The sequence below is a fragment of the Parus major genome, chromosome 3 (genome assembly GCF_001522545.3).
Source record: "Parus major isolate Abel chromosome 3, Parus_major1.1, whole genome shotgun sequence".
Taxonomy (NCBI): Eukaryota; Metazoa; Chordata; class Aves; order Passeriformes; family Paridae; genus Parus; species Parus major.
The window spans coordinates 42,485,125-42,502,075 of record NC_031770.1 but is presented as its reverse complement, the minus strand read 5'-3'; the positions used below and the strand labels follow the sequence as shown (position 1 = coordinate 42,502,075).

The 16,951-nt window shown below is 40.3% G+C and overlaps 1 protein-coding gene across 2 annotated transcripts in view; it reads right to left on the bottom strand.

Moving 5' to 3' along the window:
• Positions 1-4,306: 4,306 nt before the first annotated feature.
• The window catches only part of TSNAX (translin associated factor X), a 56,872-nt gene continuing 44,227 nt past the window's right edge, over positions 4,307-16,951 (bottom strand). For both annotated transcript variants that reach the window (XM_015622047.3, XM_015622046.2), the window contains exons 5-6: positions 7,698-7,825; positions 4,307-6,101 (exon numbers count right to left, since the gene is read on the bottom strand). In XM_015622047.3, coding sequence (XP_015477533.1) covers positions 5,727-6,101; positions 7,698-7,825 — 503 coding nt within the window. In that variant the 3' untranslated portion in view covers positions 4,307-5,726. The remainder of the gene's footprint in view (positions 6,102-7,697; positions 7,826-16,951) is intronic.

Below are 16,951 nucleotides of genomic sequence, written 5' to 3'. Positions count from 1 at the left end.
GGTGAGAGGGAGGTTCTGTATCAGTGTTTGCTGCTCATCCTGCTGCTCATCCCCTGCTCACTGGGCACATGTAAATGCAGGCCTGTGGCATTTACAGACAATGCACATGCGAGTGACCGTGGCATTTTGGTGGTGCAGCTTCTGGCCTTGGCTGGCTCCTGGGAGCAGAAAGAGCTCAGGCTTGCATTGGTGGGATCAGGGCTGGAGGTTAAATTGCAGGCTCCTGGCTGATTTACTGTAGGCTCCATCTCACTCACCTTCTCATGCAGCCCTGGCATCTGCTGCCTGTCACCTTTACTTCCAGGTATGAGGGGCAAAGTGAAGCATGTGGGGACTGACAGTGGTCAAATAAGAGATTTTTAGGCTTCAGGCACTAGCTTGAGTCTGTGGGAAACCAAGTCACACAACTTTCTCACTCTGGCCTGAGAAATCATAAGGAGGAATCCAAACAGTACTTAAAGAAGGAAAACAACCTTTGCAGGTGATGTTTGTCACCTTGTTGTTTACTTGTAAGAAATGGTCGGGGGGTGTTCCTAATTGTCCAGTGATGGTGATGTGCTGGTTAGATGACCAGTGAAAGCTTTACCTTTTTGGACCTGCTCAGAACTGTCTGTAAAAGAAGATCTAGAAGAATAAAACTTACTCTCTTTTGCAACCAAGCTAGAAAGTCTGTGTCATCACTTGGCTGTTCCTAATACAGTGCAACAAAACCCACCTACCAACTGCCCTTGCTGCAAGGAGAGAAACAGCTCCCTCCTAAAAGGAGACTCCTGGGACTTAATGTTCCCATGACATCCAAACTCCCAGAACTGACTATTCAAGCACATCCTTTGCCACCCTGGGCCTGTCCCTGAGCATGAAAAGGCTCGTTTTAACAAAAACCTGGGCAATTTACAAAACAGTATTTTCAGCTTCTCTTGTTGGGGGTCATCTGAGGAGAGGACATTAAGGAAGAATTTAATGGAACTATTAGGACCCTTCTGGATTAAAAGGGACTTGCAAGCCTGCAGGACAGCTCAGGGCTATGGGAGAAGTGCCCAAAGCTAGATGTACCCCAAAACCTGCACTGCATCTGTACCCAAGAAACAGTTTATGATGGGCTCAACAAGTCATCTGACCTATTGTGGCAGTGGAGGAGTAGAGCACACACAACAGAGTCTTTCTTTAGGAGGAATGAACATCTGCATTACATGAAAACAACAACACTAGTGGGGAAGAAAAAAGAGGATGAACCCACATGTCACTGGTTTGCAAAATCCAATAGCTGAGGCTCGGAGTTCAGCCCCCCCGGGTGGCTGAAGGGACACCAGAGCCAGCCTGCCTGGCCTGTGGGAGGAGCTGAGAAAGGAACCATCACATCACTTTTGGCCAGCATTCAGGGAGGCACCGGCTGGCTCCAGAAGAAGTCATCAGCAAGTCTCTTCTGCTACATTCGGCAAATAGGCCTTTCAAAGGAATGATGGGTGAGGTAAAAAGAGGTAGAATTTGTGGGAAAACATGCTCCTCTTTAAGACAACCTTCCTCAGAACTGGAGAAGAAACTTCTTTCATGTTTGTAGGCAATTTTCCTTGGCTCTTGATGATTGCAAACCTCAGAACAACCAAGGTTTGCTCACCTGCAAAAGCAACATGAAATCTGCCCGCCCACCCACCCATCCTGACACGTGGCACCATGGCTGCCGCAGGACATGCGCACCAGGCCTTATCCGAATGCAGGAACACCAGACCTCTCCCCTCAGAGTCAGAGCACTATTCCCAAATCTGGAGGTGCAAGCAGACAACCTTACCTAAGAAAGTGATTGATTCCTCCTCCTGCATGAACACATTTCACCCCAGGATTACAGCTAAACACGGAAAGGACTGAACCATGGGAAGGACATGGGCAATGGCTCAAAAGAACAGCCTGAGAAAGGATAAGTAAAGAAAGGGAAGAAGCACAGAGGGGTTTGAAGCACCAATGCCAGCGAAATGGACACGTAAACAGCACACAAGGGGAAACTGTGGTCACCGTAAGCATTCCTTTATGTTAAAAACTGTATCTAACCATGTCTCTAGCAGCTGAAGATGATGGTAATCCAAACATCAAGGTTTGTGTCTACCAGTGTGGGAGTGAAGGGAATGTGAATGAGAAGTTGGGTCATCTGGGAACTGAAGCTTGTTGATTAGTGACAGCATGACTGGAAGCCTGCAAACCCTGCTTAGTCCAGGACCTGCAGGTTCTCAGCTGCTCAGGAAATCAAGTTCCCATTATTTATGGCTCAAGGCTAGATCAATGCATTGGGGACCTTGCGGTAATTTTAAATTCAGTTCCTTTGGTCAACTCCAGGTCTCTCTTATAGCTGAGTCACTTGGTTTCAAAGTGTTGTTTCCAACTTCTTGCAGGGCTGTCTTCCTGTCCCACGTCCTCCCCAGTCCCACCCTCCTTGCATGTGCACCCGCTGTCCCGTGGCTCAGCCTGCTCTTCCTCCATGCTGTCCCACTCCTCGCCACTCTTCCCCCCTTTGTCTCTACCTCACTTCCTTCCATTTTGTGTCTCCACTGCCTTCACCCTTCCCCACTAACCCTTTACGGTCTCACTGCAGACTTCCATAAGTTTTGACAAGTTTCTTTTCCAAAATGGGAAGTGGTAAACCAACCTACTACTATACACTGTCATCTGGTAAAAATCCTGTCACTTTATCCCCTCCCCTTTCTACCATCTTCCTTTTGTTTGTCTTGGCTGACCTTTTGCCTGCTCTTAAACTGCAAACTCTTTGAGGACAGTGCCAGAATCTGGTCTGGATTCTATAAAGCACCTAACATGCTAAATATTATAAAAGGTCCGGTTTATTTTATTTTGATTTTCAATAAACCCACTGAACATCCAAGTAAGCAGGAGTTTAAGTGGACAGACATATGTCTCTTGTCAACAGGAAGTTTCTCTTGCATAACTTCTCTGGCAGTTTTCTCTGGAAAGCTAAATGCGGGTGCATTTTTCCTCACTGAAAATTAACAGTCAGGAAAAAAAAAAAAAAAATAATGAACCCATGAAGAAAAATAATTTCTGAGAAAGGAGATTCCAGAAAGGCAGATGATTTTTAGCACGCAGAGCTGCCCTTGTGAAACATCTGCTATGACGTAGTCCTGTTCTGGCTGCAGACCAAGCGTATCAATAGCTCCACAGAGTAATGGGATAAGAAATGGGAAAATTGCCATTGCTTGTTTAGCAGCTTGTTTTGCTGATAAATGTCTGTCACTTTTCAAATAGCTACAGTGCAATTGTTTTTTGGGGAAAATATTTCCTTGAGCAGGAGGTTTGCAGGCCGTTAGCTACTTCCCATCCATGCTGGCGTTTTAATACACTGCACATACACTTTGCTCCTTATCAAAAATTATTGACAGCTTCTGATTATGGGCAGGCAGCCTGGACTTCAGAAATTGTGGCTGCCATTAAAAAAAAATTCTCTTGCCTTACCGAAAACATAAATCTCAAAATCATTAGAACCAGTATGTACTTGTTGAAAGAGCATCTACTTCTAAAGACTGCTGGGGGTAAAAAAGTACTCTTTTTAGACATCTGTAGTTTTAAAATAATGAATGACTGTACAAAAGCAGGAGCTGACTAAAGTGGGGGCCACTGTGTGCTCAGTCCATGGCTAGAGGCAGAATGTCACTGAGCCAAGCAGTGCAATGTGTTGGAATTCATCTCATCCCTTTTCAAACTGTGCCATGAACATTTTTTAATCCCCCCTGATAGCTGCTAGGACAGACAAGAGACAGACCTCTGTTTAATATCACACACTAACAGCATCTGCTTTTGTTTCACACACTTACACTAAACAATGACTTGCAGTAAATTTAGTGTGCCAGAAGAGACACAACTGCACTGTAGCTGCATCAAGTGAAATGCTAGATGTATACATCTCAGGGTTGATGTTGGAGTGACACCCCAAAACTATTTCTTTTTAGTGACTAGCCTCCTTTCTTTCCCCTTCTCTCATCAGGAGAGCAGAAAAAAAAAGGTGAGATGTAGAAACATGGGTACTGTTGCAGATTTGTTCCAGGGATATACTTGCTTTGCTTTTCATCCGAATCCTTCGCATTTTTTTTTATTCAAGAGATTCACATTAAATTTCTATCCTAATTAGCTTTTAGACACCACAGAATAAAGTTAAGGGAGAAAAAAATTTCAGCACCAGAAAGTGTCCATGGAGGTATGAATATAGGAATGGAGCAAAACTTCCAAGCGAAGCCCTTCACAATGGGCAACTCACACCATAATTTACCACTTGGACTGACAGGCAAAAGGACCAAATAGAGACAGTGACTACTTTTCAGAATTTATTGTAAAAAACAGTATTAAACGATAGGAAAAATGCCACTCCTTATTCAATCCACCCCATACTACTTTATGTGGAAACAATGGAAAAATTTGACAGAAATGTATTTACCCATTTCTATCCATATATCAGACGATTCCAGCTCCTCAGGACATGCTCTTGGGAAAAATATTGGCAGTATCACAGCATATGGAAGTGGAAATAAAAAACATGCAGTATTTTCAATTGCAGTTGGGAGGCCTATTTCCTGGAGTCTAGAGATCATGTTGTTTTATCTGTTTTCCTTTAGCATTATGCACATTATCAGACTTTCATAACTTCAGACACCAGCAAAAAGCCCTGATTTTTTGCCAACAGTGACATACCCTCCTCAAAGATAAATGTGGAAACCAGAATGCCTGCCTTACTTCTGTTTGCAATTTCCTTTCCACAGGAACACGCACATGATATAGCTCCTGCTAACATATATTTAAAGCTTGGCTAGCCCTTTTTCACTTATACCAGTTCAATCCCACTGGAGGTCCTCAGGGCAGCACAAACAATGGAGGACAGACTTCCAGCACTGCAGTGCATTTGTTCTGGCCAAAACCTGCTTGTCCTAACACCAAATTACATACTTTGTATGATAACTTCTGCCTACAAACAGCAATATTCAGATTCTGCATTAAACTGTATTACAAAAAATGTGAAACAATACTTTCCACAATTATTTTCTGTGGATTTCCTAGCTCATCTCAAAACTGTGAAGTACCAGTGTTAGCTCAAACAGAGCTCAGCTTTAACACAGACCCAAAATAATGCGTGACAGTAGTATTTACCTGGTGCAATTAGCTTCATTATCAAATTGGCAAAAAACTGACTTAGTTTCGTACTTTAAAGCACTAATTAGAGAAAACTTAAATTACATGGCACTGTTGAGACCACCCCAGTTTCAAATCAATGCACTTATGCACAGGTGCATTGTTGTAGGTATGACATGAGTACAAAACCCAAATACTCAGAAAATGGGTGAGCAGAAACCTATGGATAATGCTAAATAAGAGCACCTAACCATTTTCTTTCCACTGCTGTGCTTGATGAAAACTTGTACCAACGACAGTTTGAGGTGAGTCACACAAATGACAGCCACTGGAGTAGAGTGCAGTGGAAATTTTGGTGATTCTGAAAGAAGACACAATGGAGCAACTCAGGAATTCCATACCAAGAGGCCAAAGTCAAACATTTTTTCTCTTGAACATCATAAAAAGTATTTTTGGTTACAAATTACCACTGCAAACAGCCTCCTCATAGATAAAACTAAAAATGTCTCTACCTAAAAAGCTTTGAGAAGGGTCAAAACCCCACAAACCATAACTGAAGAGCTTTCTCTATGTCCTCTTCCCTTCTGAGTAGCAAGAGCCTCCTGATTTTAAGGAAGTCCCTCCTCTTGGTCAATCAATTCCGTTTTTGTGGAGAACACATCAGCCAACATGTGCTTAGGGATTTCGGATCCCCGTACTTTCAATGTGTAGCAGGCATTCTCTACTTTTGCCAGACTCTGTTTCAAGGTGTAGAGCTTCTTAGAGACTTCGTAAGGTCCGGTGTTGCCAATGAAAGTAAACCCATCGTAAATCTGTCGCAAGAACTGGCTCAGTTCGAAGGGAGTGTCTATGTCCCCGTTCCCAACGCTGCTGATGCACAGCCGCATCAGCTCTCCTGTCAGATCAGCCACTCCCAGCAGGTAATCCACAGGTGTTACCTTCAGGCTCCACGTATGGGGTTGTTTATCATGGGAATTGGAGGTCTGGGGACAGAACAGAAGAAAGTCCAGTACAGGAAACTGTGAGAAAGCCATGTGTAATGGTTCAACTACACCCTAACTCTTCTAACATAACTGGAAATTCAAAACATTCTGGAAAATTAAATTGCATGGCACCTCCACATGGTCTGATTTCAGAAGTACTAATCTCCTTCCAGCATATAAGAAAGTAATTTCTACTTGAGATGTCATTTTCATTCTACCAAGTATGATCAACATACCCTATCTCTACCATCTTTATTTGCAAACAGAATTATCACATCTTTGTAGCAACATTTACTTGCAGTTGTTAGGGGTTTTCTTTCATCTGATAGATCTCTGCCTGACAGATTTTCTTCCTAAACAGTCAGTTCAAAGTGAGCAAATCAAACAAAAATAGTCTGCATTATGAAAACAAATAATATAATTTCATAATAGTATCCTGAATTTCAAAATATATCCCCTACAAGTAGTTATAGTATTCTCAGATCAGTTTTATATCAACTGAGCTCATTAAATTAGCAAACAAAAATCTTCATGAAGCAAACCATTACAAAGTTACAAGTTTGCTCCTATATCCAAGTTTCCAGTACTTTTTATTGCCATAATATTGGTAACGTGAGAGACAATGCAGGCTTCTTTCTGTTCACTTGTTCCCACAATATGCTGTCTACCCAAACTGACAGATCAGGTCAGAGGTGTGCACGCTGGAGTTAACAACTTCATAGTTGTTACCTCTGGAAAAAACAAATTTAAGCTAAAAATCAGGCTTCTCTGCAAATATCTTACCAAGAGAATAAAGAAAGAATGAGAAGAGCTTTACAGCAGAATCTCTTCAGCAGAAGCAGACTCAGAAATTCATGTAAAGCAGCATTAGTGTACACTGCATCTCAACTGCTTGTGCACTTCTACAGATTGCTGCCACATCACTGTTGTTCCCTGCCAACAATCAAACTGCAGCCAGTTTACCATGTCTGGTGACAGCAGTTTGTCCCTATGAGCCATTTAGGGCAGGGTAGGAGTACAGGCCAGTCAATAAACAGCAGATATGGTATTAGGGCTAAGGTGTGGTGGGACACCAGCTTGTCCTCAGAAAGGAATCAGCTCCAGGAGAGTTAAAAATGATGCAGCTGAGACAAATGCACAAGGCAAACATATTGCCTCCAGTCACTAGTTTAATACCAGCAGTAAGATTTCAGTCATGGTGTTCATCCTGCCTTGGATTTGTTTATCTCCCCCAACTTCTGCAACATCACTATACACCAGAAGGCATTACAGACAGTCCCAGGCACTATAAACCCCTCCGCTACACCTGTTACCTAGTATTTCACTGTCCTGGATCTTTCGCCATATCAGAAAGAGTTCAGTTTGCTCTGAATAAAAAGGATGTGACATTTATAAACTTGTATCCCATGGATTTAGTTTACTACTTATCAGAATAAAAGGCATGTTTTGAACAAGTGAGTCAAAGCCCACATGTATATCTAAACCCATTCCACTAACTGGCCTTATTTAATCAGATGCCAAAAATGTGACTAAGCCTTCTTGCTGCATTTCCATCCCAGAAAGATGTTTGTCAACTGAGAAAAGAAAGACTTTTACCATGTTTGTTGTTTCTTCTCTGTCTTCTGCTGTAAATATTAGTTGTTTGTTGATTTCTTCAACACTGATCAAAGATCGTGTTTTGATAAAATACTGAAACGAAACAGCTTCAACATATTCTTGAAGTCCTGCAAAAACAGCAGAAATAAGCTCATGCTTCAAACTTTCCAGCAATGATCCATGCTCACAATTATTTATTTTTTAAAAAATCTTTTAGGTGAGACTATTTGAAGCTTACCAGCAAAAAGTAAAAACTAACATAATCTAGAAATAACACTGAAACATAATCTAACACAGCACGTTTCTGAAGTATGAAAGTCAGACCAAACACACAGACAAACATGTTCAAGTTCTTACTCCATCTGCATTTTTCATGCAGAACCTTCTGTTATTTTAATATAAAGCATCATGGCATTCTCAGAAACATACTGATCAGATCAGATCCCCACAATGTTCCCACGGGCTCACACTTGGGCCTGTACTGTTTAATATCTGCATCAATGTCATAGAGAGTGGGATCAAATGTACCACCCTCAGCAGATTTGCAGGATGACACCAAGATGAGTGCTGCAGTTGACACACCTGAAGGGTGGGATGCCATCCAGAGGGATTAGGACATGCTTGAGAAGTTGGGCCTATGGGAATCCCATGCAGTTTAACGTGACCAAGTGCAAGGTGCTGCATCTTGGTCAGGGGAACCCTGGGTCAGCGGATTCCCAGTATCAGCACAGGCTGGGGGATGAACAGATGGAGAGCAGCCCTGCCCAGGAGGACTTGTAGTAGATACTTGTTTAAAACTGAACTTCCCACTTCTCCATTTTGTGAGAATCAGGCTCCTTAAAATATTCAGGTTTGGTGAAATTAATGTTCAAGACAAAGCAACTGTTGTTACAAATCACTCCAGATCAAATAAATAAATAAGCAAAGAAACAAACCAGACAGGACTGTGATGTCACTAAGAAGATCAACAGGTGATCCTGCTTTGGCAGAAGGGTTGGACTAGGTCATCTCTAGAGGTCCCTTCCAACCCTAACTGTTCTGTGATTCTATGAATATATGAGTAACTGCTCTGTCCAAAAGAATTTACACTCTAAAATTAAGGCCTGCAGGGGGCAAAATTGGAGTTGGTATGTTGGAAAGGGAATGAAAGATAAGTTAACAAATGTAGCTTGAACCAGATTTGTATGCCATCTACAGCTACCTGCCACAATTATCTCTCACTACCTACTTAGCAAATGGTGCTTTTATTATGCATTACAGCAAAGGTGAGATCTAAAAAAAAAAAAAAAGAGTTTGAATGTTCAGACTGAGATTTCACAGGTTGTCAGTCTATCCTTATGCGCAGAGAGCAGATTTGGGGGAAGCATGTGAGAAATGTTCATAAGCAGAAAGCTGAAGCTGGCACTGTTGGTGGAAAAAAAGGCAGAAACAAAGCGGGAACAAACAGCCATGGCAGTACTAGGCTAAAAAATGCTGTAGAGACAAAGTCAATGCCTGTGTATATCTGACCCATGAACAGAGAAATGCCAAAGAGGACATTAAAGGAACAGACACATGACAGAGGTGGTTCTAGCAGAGCTATTCTGAGCCATTTTAAGGAGATGACTTCACTTCAAGAGAAGCAAACAGGTATCATGCTGCAAGAGGGTAGGATTAGACAATAGTTTTGTCAGTGAGAAAATGAGGCTGTAACCAAGAGTACCAGAAGTAGAATCCTGTTTCTATTAGAATAATCTTAATACCCTCAACTGACCTGTACAGTGCCAGGACCTCAGCTTATAGAAATATGCAGGAAGAAGCAAATTTAGACTTAACCTGGATCAGGGAAATAGTCTAAACTAAAAATAAGAGCATACAGATTTGAATAACAGGTGAGTGTGGAAATACCCAAAAAAACTAGACATAACCTCAAGGGGGTAGGAGACTTTCCATTGTATAATCACAAAAGCACAACAAGTGAACTGCAAATTTTTTTTCCTTTTAAATATATATTTGAGCAGAAGCAACTCAGAATGGCAATTACTTTATAGTACTCTACAGCAGCAGTGGGGAAAGCAAAATAAATAGGCAGCAACCAAACTCACACTCAACACTGCTGTTCACAAACCAGAACACAAACAGGGAGCTGGCAAGGCCAATTAAACACCATAATTTAATCAACAAAATTCAGGTAAAGCATTATGGGCACAAGCAATAGAAAAACACTAGATAAAAGATACTCAGGATCTTTTAAGATAAATAACTTCAGAGGCTGCAGAGAGGTAGATTTCATCACTCACTCTTTCCCTGACTTACCTTCTGATGTAACAGGAGCAGTAATCTATTACGAAATTTTGGCTTTTTCTGTGGATAAGCTGTAAACTACCAGATACAGCAGCACTCAACATGACAACATCTGTGAGAATCTCCCTCTGCTATCTGTGGAGAAGACTATCACATATGAAGAACCAACCTGGCATTTTCCACAGCTCTCAGAGAGATCAAATCTGCCCTCAAACTTTTTGGTAAACAGTTTTCTTGATCAGTCAGATCTTCCAGTTTCAACTCACCCCACTTCACTGCTTTACACAGTAAAAGTAATGTCCTTTTCCATTTTAAGTGTTTGGCTCCTCTGTTCTTTTATATTTCTGTATTTTTTTATATGGGCACATTTATATGTATGTACACACATAGATCCTTGCTTCCTCCTGCCATCCTACCCTAGCTGACATGTTCCTGCTTCATGCTCCTTCCTTTTGTTTAACACCACCATGTGAATGTTACCCACAGTCTGTCTGCCATTTACTGTCACCTTCTCACAATTAGGGAATCTTATCTCCCACTATTTAATAAGCCTTAAAAAACTCCATTAAAGTTACCATCACAAATAGACTGGTAACAAATCCTGTTCACAACTGCTTTGCAAAAAACATTAATATTTTACTTTTTCCTTTTTTAGTAATTCCCTCTTCCAGAAGTAGCTACAATATGACATTTCAATGACCCAAGACCTTGAAACAAGGTATTTCCATGTACAGGTAGAAGGATGTTTAAACACGTGATGTTTTAGCTTAATGCTAGGACATCCGCTATTTTCAGCAAATAATTCCCAAAGTGAAAAACCCCATCCCATTTCACTACACCATCCAACAATACCTTTCCTCTGATGTTCTTGTTTTGGATTTATTCCAAAATTGGCTTATTTATGAATTGAGCTGCCAGTAATGGAATAGTTTTTAAGACTGACTTTTATAGGTTTGGATTTTTTTGTAGTACATGGACAAAAATACAAATTAAAAACACTATTATTTTTACCAGCATCTCTTAAAATTACAGATGTAAGGTAAAAAAGTAATTGCTTAAGTATTTTGATATTTTATTAAATTTATTCTACATAAATAGCTTGTACTAGACAAGTGACAGGGACCCAGTATAGCAGCTCCCTTCTATGTTTTAAAAATTTATTTTCTACATAAGAACTAGAGAGTTACACTGAGATATCTTCTGAATATGTATCTATAAATAAGGAGATTTTTCTGCCTAAAAGCTTGAGCACTTTTTTGCCAGCTGATATTCAAGACATTTTTCCTTACCTACCTAAGCAACTCTAAGAAAAAAAAGCAGTTTCCCTAAGAAACTTAGCAAGAAATTCGGTTTCTTAAATGAAAAATAATTTTTAAAAGTCAGTGGAGCACTCAATCCAAGAGTCAAATGAATGTGCAAGACAGAGGAAAACGTAGTTTTATTTAAAGAATGAGTAAATAATAGAAATTACTTAATTGCAGGAGTCATATTAGGGGAAACAGAATCTAATTCCACCTGAGATGTGCATGTTTCCATGCATGCATAGAAGGTACAACCCAGAATGATGGATCAAATAAAAGGTGAAAGTTTCCTCCTAAAATTTTGTTTACTTCATTTCCTCCTTTAAATCTCGGTTCAACAGTTACAAAACATGTTCAAAAGGATTTCATGTTTCTTGGCTGTTAAGGTTAGCAGTACCAGTGCCACCTGCCATCTTCCCAAATAAGCTGCTTCTTCTCAAACTCATTTTCTTTCTCATCCTTTGTCCTGTTTCTCTCTGTGGTTTTGCTTAGGGAGGAGCCTGTGCTGATGGTGAGGACAGGAGCAGATAGACACAAGTCTGTGCTCTCTCACCAAGCTCCTCCCCCAAGCCTTGCAGCAGGAATCACAGGCCAAGAGCAGCCACTAGAAAGATGGTAGGAAGATACAGCCAGCAAGTTTCTTCCAGGATCCCTGTATGAAGGGTGGGGCACATTATTTACAGGGCGAGTCATGTGAAACTGCCCACTTGCTGATTCATTACAAAACCAAAACAGCACCGACAAGGCTCGATCTTATCCTCATGTTTGGGCTGGCAAGTTACACTGTCATTAAAAAAACCCAAACAAACACAGGAAAAAAAATCCCTCCTTTCTCCTCTCCCCAAAAAACCAAAGAAAGCAACAACAAAGCGAAACCCACCACCAAAACCTAGAAATCCTCACCATAATCTAGAAAAAAAAAATCATATTCTTGTGAAAATCCCAAACACAGAAATAACTCTACAGAATATGGGGAGCATGGTGAACTTAAAGAACTTGTTTCTGGAAGCATATGGATGAATGAAGGGGAGAACGAGTGAAATAAGCAAACCATTAACCAGATACAACATCAATTGAAAGAAGTACACACAGTAAGTTTAGAAGTATTAATACAAAAACTAAATCCAATGTCCTGTTAAGACAAAACTGGTAATTCACACCTTAATCTTTTCCTTTCAAGTTCTCTGCATACTTGATAATGATCCCTAAGATTCAGAGGTCTTTTTCTGAGCAGAAGGGGTAAAAACTTGAGTAATTAAACTTAAACTGGGGTTATTAAACAATCAAACCATCTTGTTGATTGTGAGCACGAAGTCAAAGATTAATTTTATAACTTGCACTGAAAGAGGATAAAGCCAGCTCCCCTCACAGACAGGAATGCTCTGGATATCCTGTTGTGAAAATGGCTTAAAAGAGTAATTCCAGTCAGGGATTTATTTTATAAAACAGTACTAACTAGCAAATACAAATAAAAATACTAGAACAAAAGTCTATATGAGCTTATAAATTTGGAAAAACTATCTGTTTCTATTCACTGAGTAATAGTTCAAAAGCTGAGTACATTTACTGTTATATAATAATTGAATTAATGTAAATTTCTTCTATAAAGCCCTAAATGCTTCGTTCATTAGCTAATTGCTACCTGACACATCCATGACCACCAAAAAATCCTGTTCTCTTCTAGCTGCATGTGTTGAAGTGATGTATTTCAGATACTGAAGTGTTAGTATTGTTTGCACTTTGTTTAAAGTTGAATACACACCAAATTCAGGGAAAAAGGTAATACCAAGATTAGTCTGTTTTCCCAAAAACCCCAGAAACAAATAAAGAATCCCTATCAGCAGGTGCCTATGAGAGTTAAATTATTTCCCCAAACAGGAACAAAAGGCCCTTCAAAGAATTGCAAACAATATTTTAATCTCTCATTGCAGAGAACAGGTAATCAAGCCTTTTTTATATTGTTATTAAAAATACACAGACATGTGACAAATGACAGGCCTTTTTGCAGATGAATAATTGTGGGTGAGAAATTCACAAACATCTATTTTGCTTCTACTTGGGGACCTGAGGGATATACCATGGTCACTTTTGTAATCAAGGTTTTTGTTCTGAAGTTTGGGGTTTTATTCCACCTCACCAGCCCCAAATGTAGTAATTCTGAAGAGCACCCAATGTTTTACATGAGTTCTTAACAAAAAAAACTATTCCTGTGACAAGTAATCTTCCTGACCTCTTTGACTACCCCCAATTGCCTTCATAATTAATAAAGAGTTTTAAAAGTCATTCAGTCAGATGGCAAATTTTACACTACTGACAGCCTTGAGGGCATGTATTCAAGATACCAAAGAAAGGAAGCTCTGACTCAGCCAGGATGTTCAATGATCAAAGAAAAAAGAGCACCTAACACAACACAGCTTCTGCAGTTCAAAACACAGTGAAAGTTCTTCTTAAGGTGATGTTTCCATGCAACAGACCCAATGCACAAACATGTCAGAAGAACCAATAGTGGCCATTTATCCTCATAAACACAGATCTGTGAGATGGCACAAAGGTACTTCACTTGCCAACCTCTACTTCTCACCATGTGACTGCAAAACAAAAACCGAACCACCATGCGCTATCCCGGTTGCTTCTTGCAATGGAGTTCCTCTATGACACATTCTCCTGTGTGATTTTAAATAAACAAACAAAACAGCTTCATAGGTTTGTTTTTTTTAACTTCTCTTATGTTCCAGCTGCACTTGGTTCCTGCAATGGCTGCAGAGATCTGGTCTGTGATGACTAATGCCAATAGCTGCAGGGTTGAAAAAATTCCTGAGCCAGAGCACAAGGTCTCCTCCATTTGCCAGCTATGAAACTGAATTAAAAGATGAACAATGTCACTAGTTTCAGGTTGTCATGTAATGGCAGTATTTGTCATAATAATACAGCAGGACTTTAGGACAGATAGGTCTTAAGTTAGAAGCAGGAAAGGACAGTATTTGTGATCATGCTGACCCACAGCATGCATCTTTAAAAGACTCTACATAGCTTCTCTTAAGGACTCTTGCTGCTCTGAAGAGGTCCTTCTGAATTTACATCTCATTCAGGGATGAGCTGATAATAATTCTCACATAGTGCATACCTAGTTTGTTCATGTCAGAATTTGCATTTATATTTGCAGGTTTGTTTTAATTTGTGTATGGACATGCAAAACCTACAGCAGAAAATACAAAGTGAGAGGTTTTCCAGTTACTGCTTATTCCCTTTCCTTAGAAGAGCCTAGGAAAAAGGCATGAACCAAAAATAATAAAAGGGTAGTAAAATGCAACAAACGGAAGGTATCAAATTTCAAACAGGCAATTTGCAGAATGAAAAAAAAATAAACCAGTTTAACCAAGAGAGGACATGAGTTCAGAGAAACACAGAAAGAAACTAAACAGAAAGAAAGAAATTAGCAAAACTGTATCTGATAACTATAAGCTTATTCACTGCAAATTCTGTTAATTTTCCAGTATAATCAGGAAACTTTGTTTCCATTTCTGGCATTTTACCCCTCACCTACAACAGCAAGAGATTAATTCTTCAGTTACATCCTGTTCCTGTGTTACTGTGTTTTCCCACCATCTTGCATAAACCTGATTGCTTCCTTCACGGTCAGCTTTCCTTTCAAGTTTTAGGTGTATTTAGGTCTTATCCTGGGTGAGACATTTACAATTCATGATACCTTCCTCCTGCAGTACAAAGCTTTTCCTTTCTGTTACTAACCTAAAATTAAATATGTCATCTGTTTTAATTACAGTTTTTAAGCTTTCTCAAGAAAAAAAAAAAAAACAAAAACAGGTGTCCTACTTATACTGTTCCTGATGTGCAGAACAGTATATTGATGTTATATCCTTGATATTATGTACCTTGATATTATTTCAGAAATATATGTGTGTTTACAAAGGTAGAACAACCTATGTTATTTCCATATTTTGAGTTAAAAAGCTAAGAAAAAAAAATCAACCAACCAAAAGAAAAGAAAAAACAAATACAAAAAAAAAACCCAAAACAAACCAGGTAAACACAGAATTCATTATGCGGATAGCTCCTTTAGTTTGCATTCTAATTAAAATTCTTCATACAATACCCAAAAATGTTGTTACTTAAATCATCAGTAATCTGAAGCTGGCCTGCTTGGACAGACCCCACTGATCTCCATAGCATTTCTTACAGCCTGGTGGTCCCATTACTGAAGTTAAAAAGTGGCATTCTAGTGAAACCAAAGTATTTCCTTTTTATCCACTGAGACTTAACTGGCCTGGTCCAAGCGAGCAATGCAGTTTGTTGCTATATGTAACACACCTAAAGTGACTCTAAATGGCATAAGGCAGGAGACAGAAATAAGCTCCGTTACACCAATCTCTCAGAACACAAATAGTGCCTGCACAAGATAAATGATGTGTTAGACTGCGTCAGTGCTGAACTTTTACACAGAATTTCCTACATCATCAGCAGCAGAAGCAGTCACAGAGCAGTATTTTTGACAAGGTGCTGACATTTTACAGCCTCATCATCTAATCCTATTGAGAGTAAGTGCAGACATGATAAACAGCTAATGAGCTTCCCTGTGCACACCACTCCACTTGCCAGTGCTGCAAGCAGAGGCACACAGAAAAGGTCAGCCAACAGTGCCCCCCTTGCATCTATCATCATCACCCCACACCACTCCATTTAAGAAGCTCCAAAAGAATGATGGGCTCCCCATTCAATATTTTGTCTTAAGGGGAAAAAACTCAGTAAAGCCCTCAAATAGCTAGAGATTTCATTTAACAAAGTCATGTTAAAAAGGTACTCCATTCAATCCCACACAGTGCGAATTTATTGAACAGTCCTTAGTTTTCCCTCTGCAGCACACAAGTTTTGCATTTATGCAGAGTAGATTTAGAACATGTTTTGAATAACTGCATACATCCTAACATAGAAACATGGAATTTTTCAGGTTGGAAAAGACGTTTAGGATCAACTGAGTCCAACCATTAACCCAACACTGCCAAGCCCACCACTAAACCATGTCTCTAAGGGCAACATCTACATGTCTTTGAAATACCTCCAGGGATGGTGATTCCATCACCTTCCTGGGTAGCCTGTTCCAATGCTTGACAACCTTTCCCATGATTAAATTTTTCTTAATATGCTACATAAACCTCCCCTAGAGTGACTTAAGGCCATTTCCTCATGTCCCATTTCTTGTTACTTTGGAGAAGAGACCAAGACCACTCTCTACCTGGTTACACTCTCCTTTCAGGTAGGTGTAAAGAGCAATGAGGTCCCTCCTGAGCCTCCTCTTCTCCAGGCTAGACCTCCAGCTCCTCTATTCCGTCCTCAGCAGACTTGGGCTCCAATCCCTTCCCTTGTTCCATTGCCATTCTCTGGACATGTTCCAGCACCTCAATGTCTTTCTTGTAGTGATGGGCTCAAACCTGGACACAGAACCTGAGGTGCAGCCAGTGCTGAATATAGGGGGACAATCACTGCCCTGGTCCCACTGGCCACACTGTTGGTGACAGACCCCAGGATGCCACTGGCTTTCTTGGTCATCTGGGCAGGTACAGGAGGATCATGCTCAGCTGCTGTCAACCAGAAACCCCAGGTCCTTTTCCAGTGGGCAGTTCTCCAGTTACTCTTCCTCCAACTTGCAGCACTGCA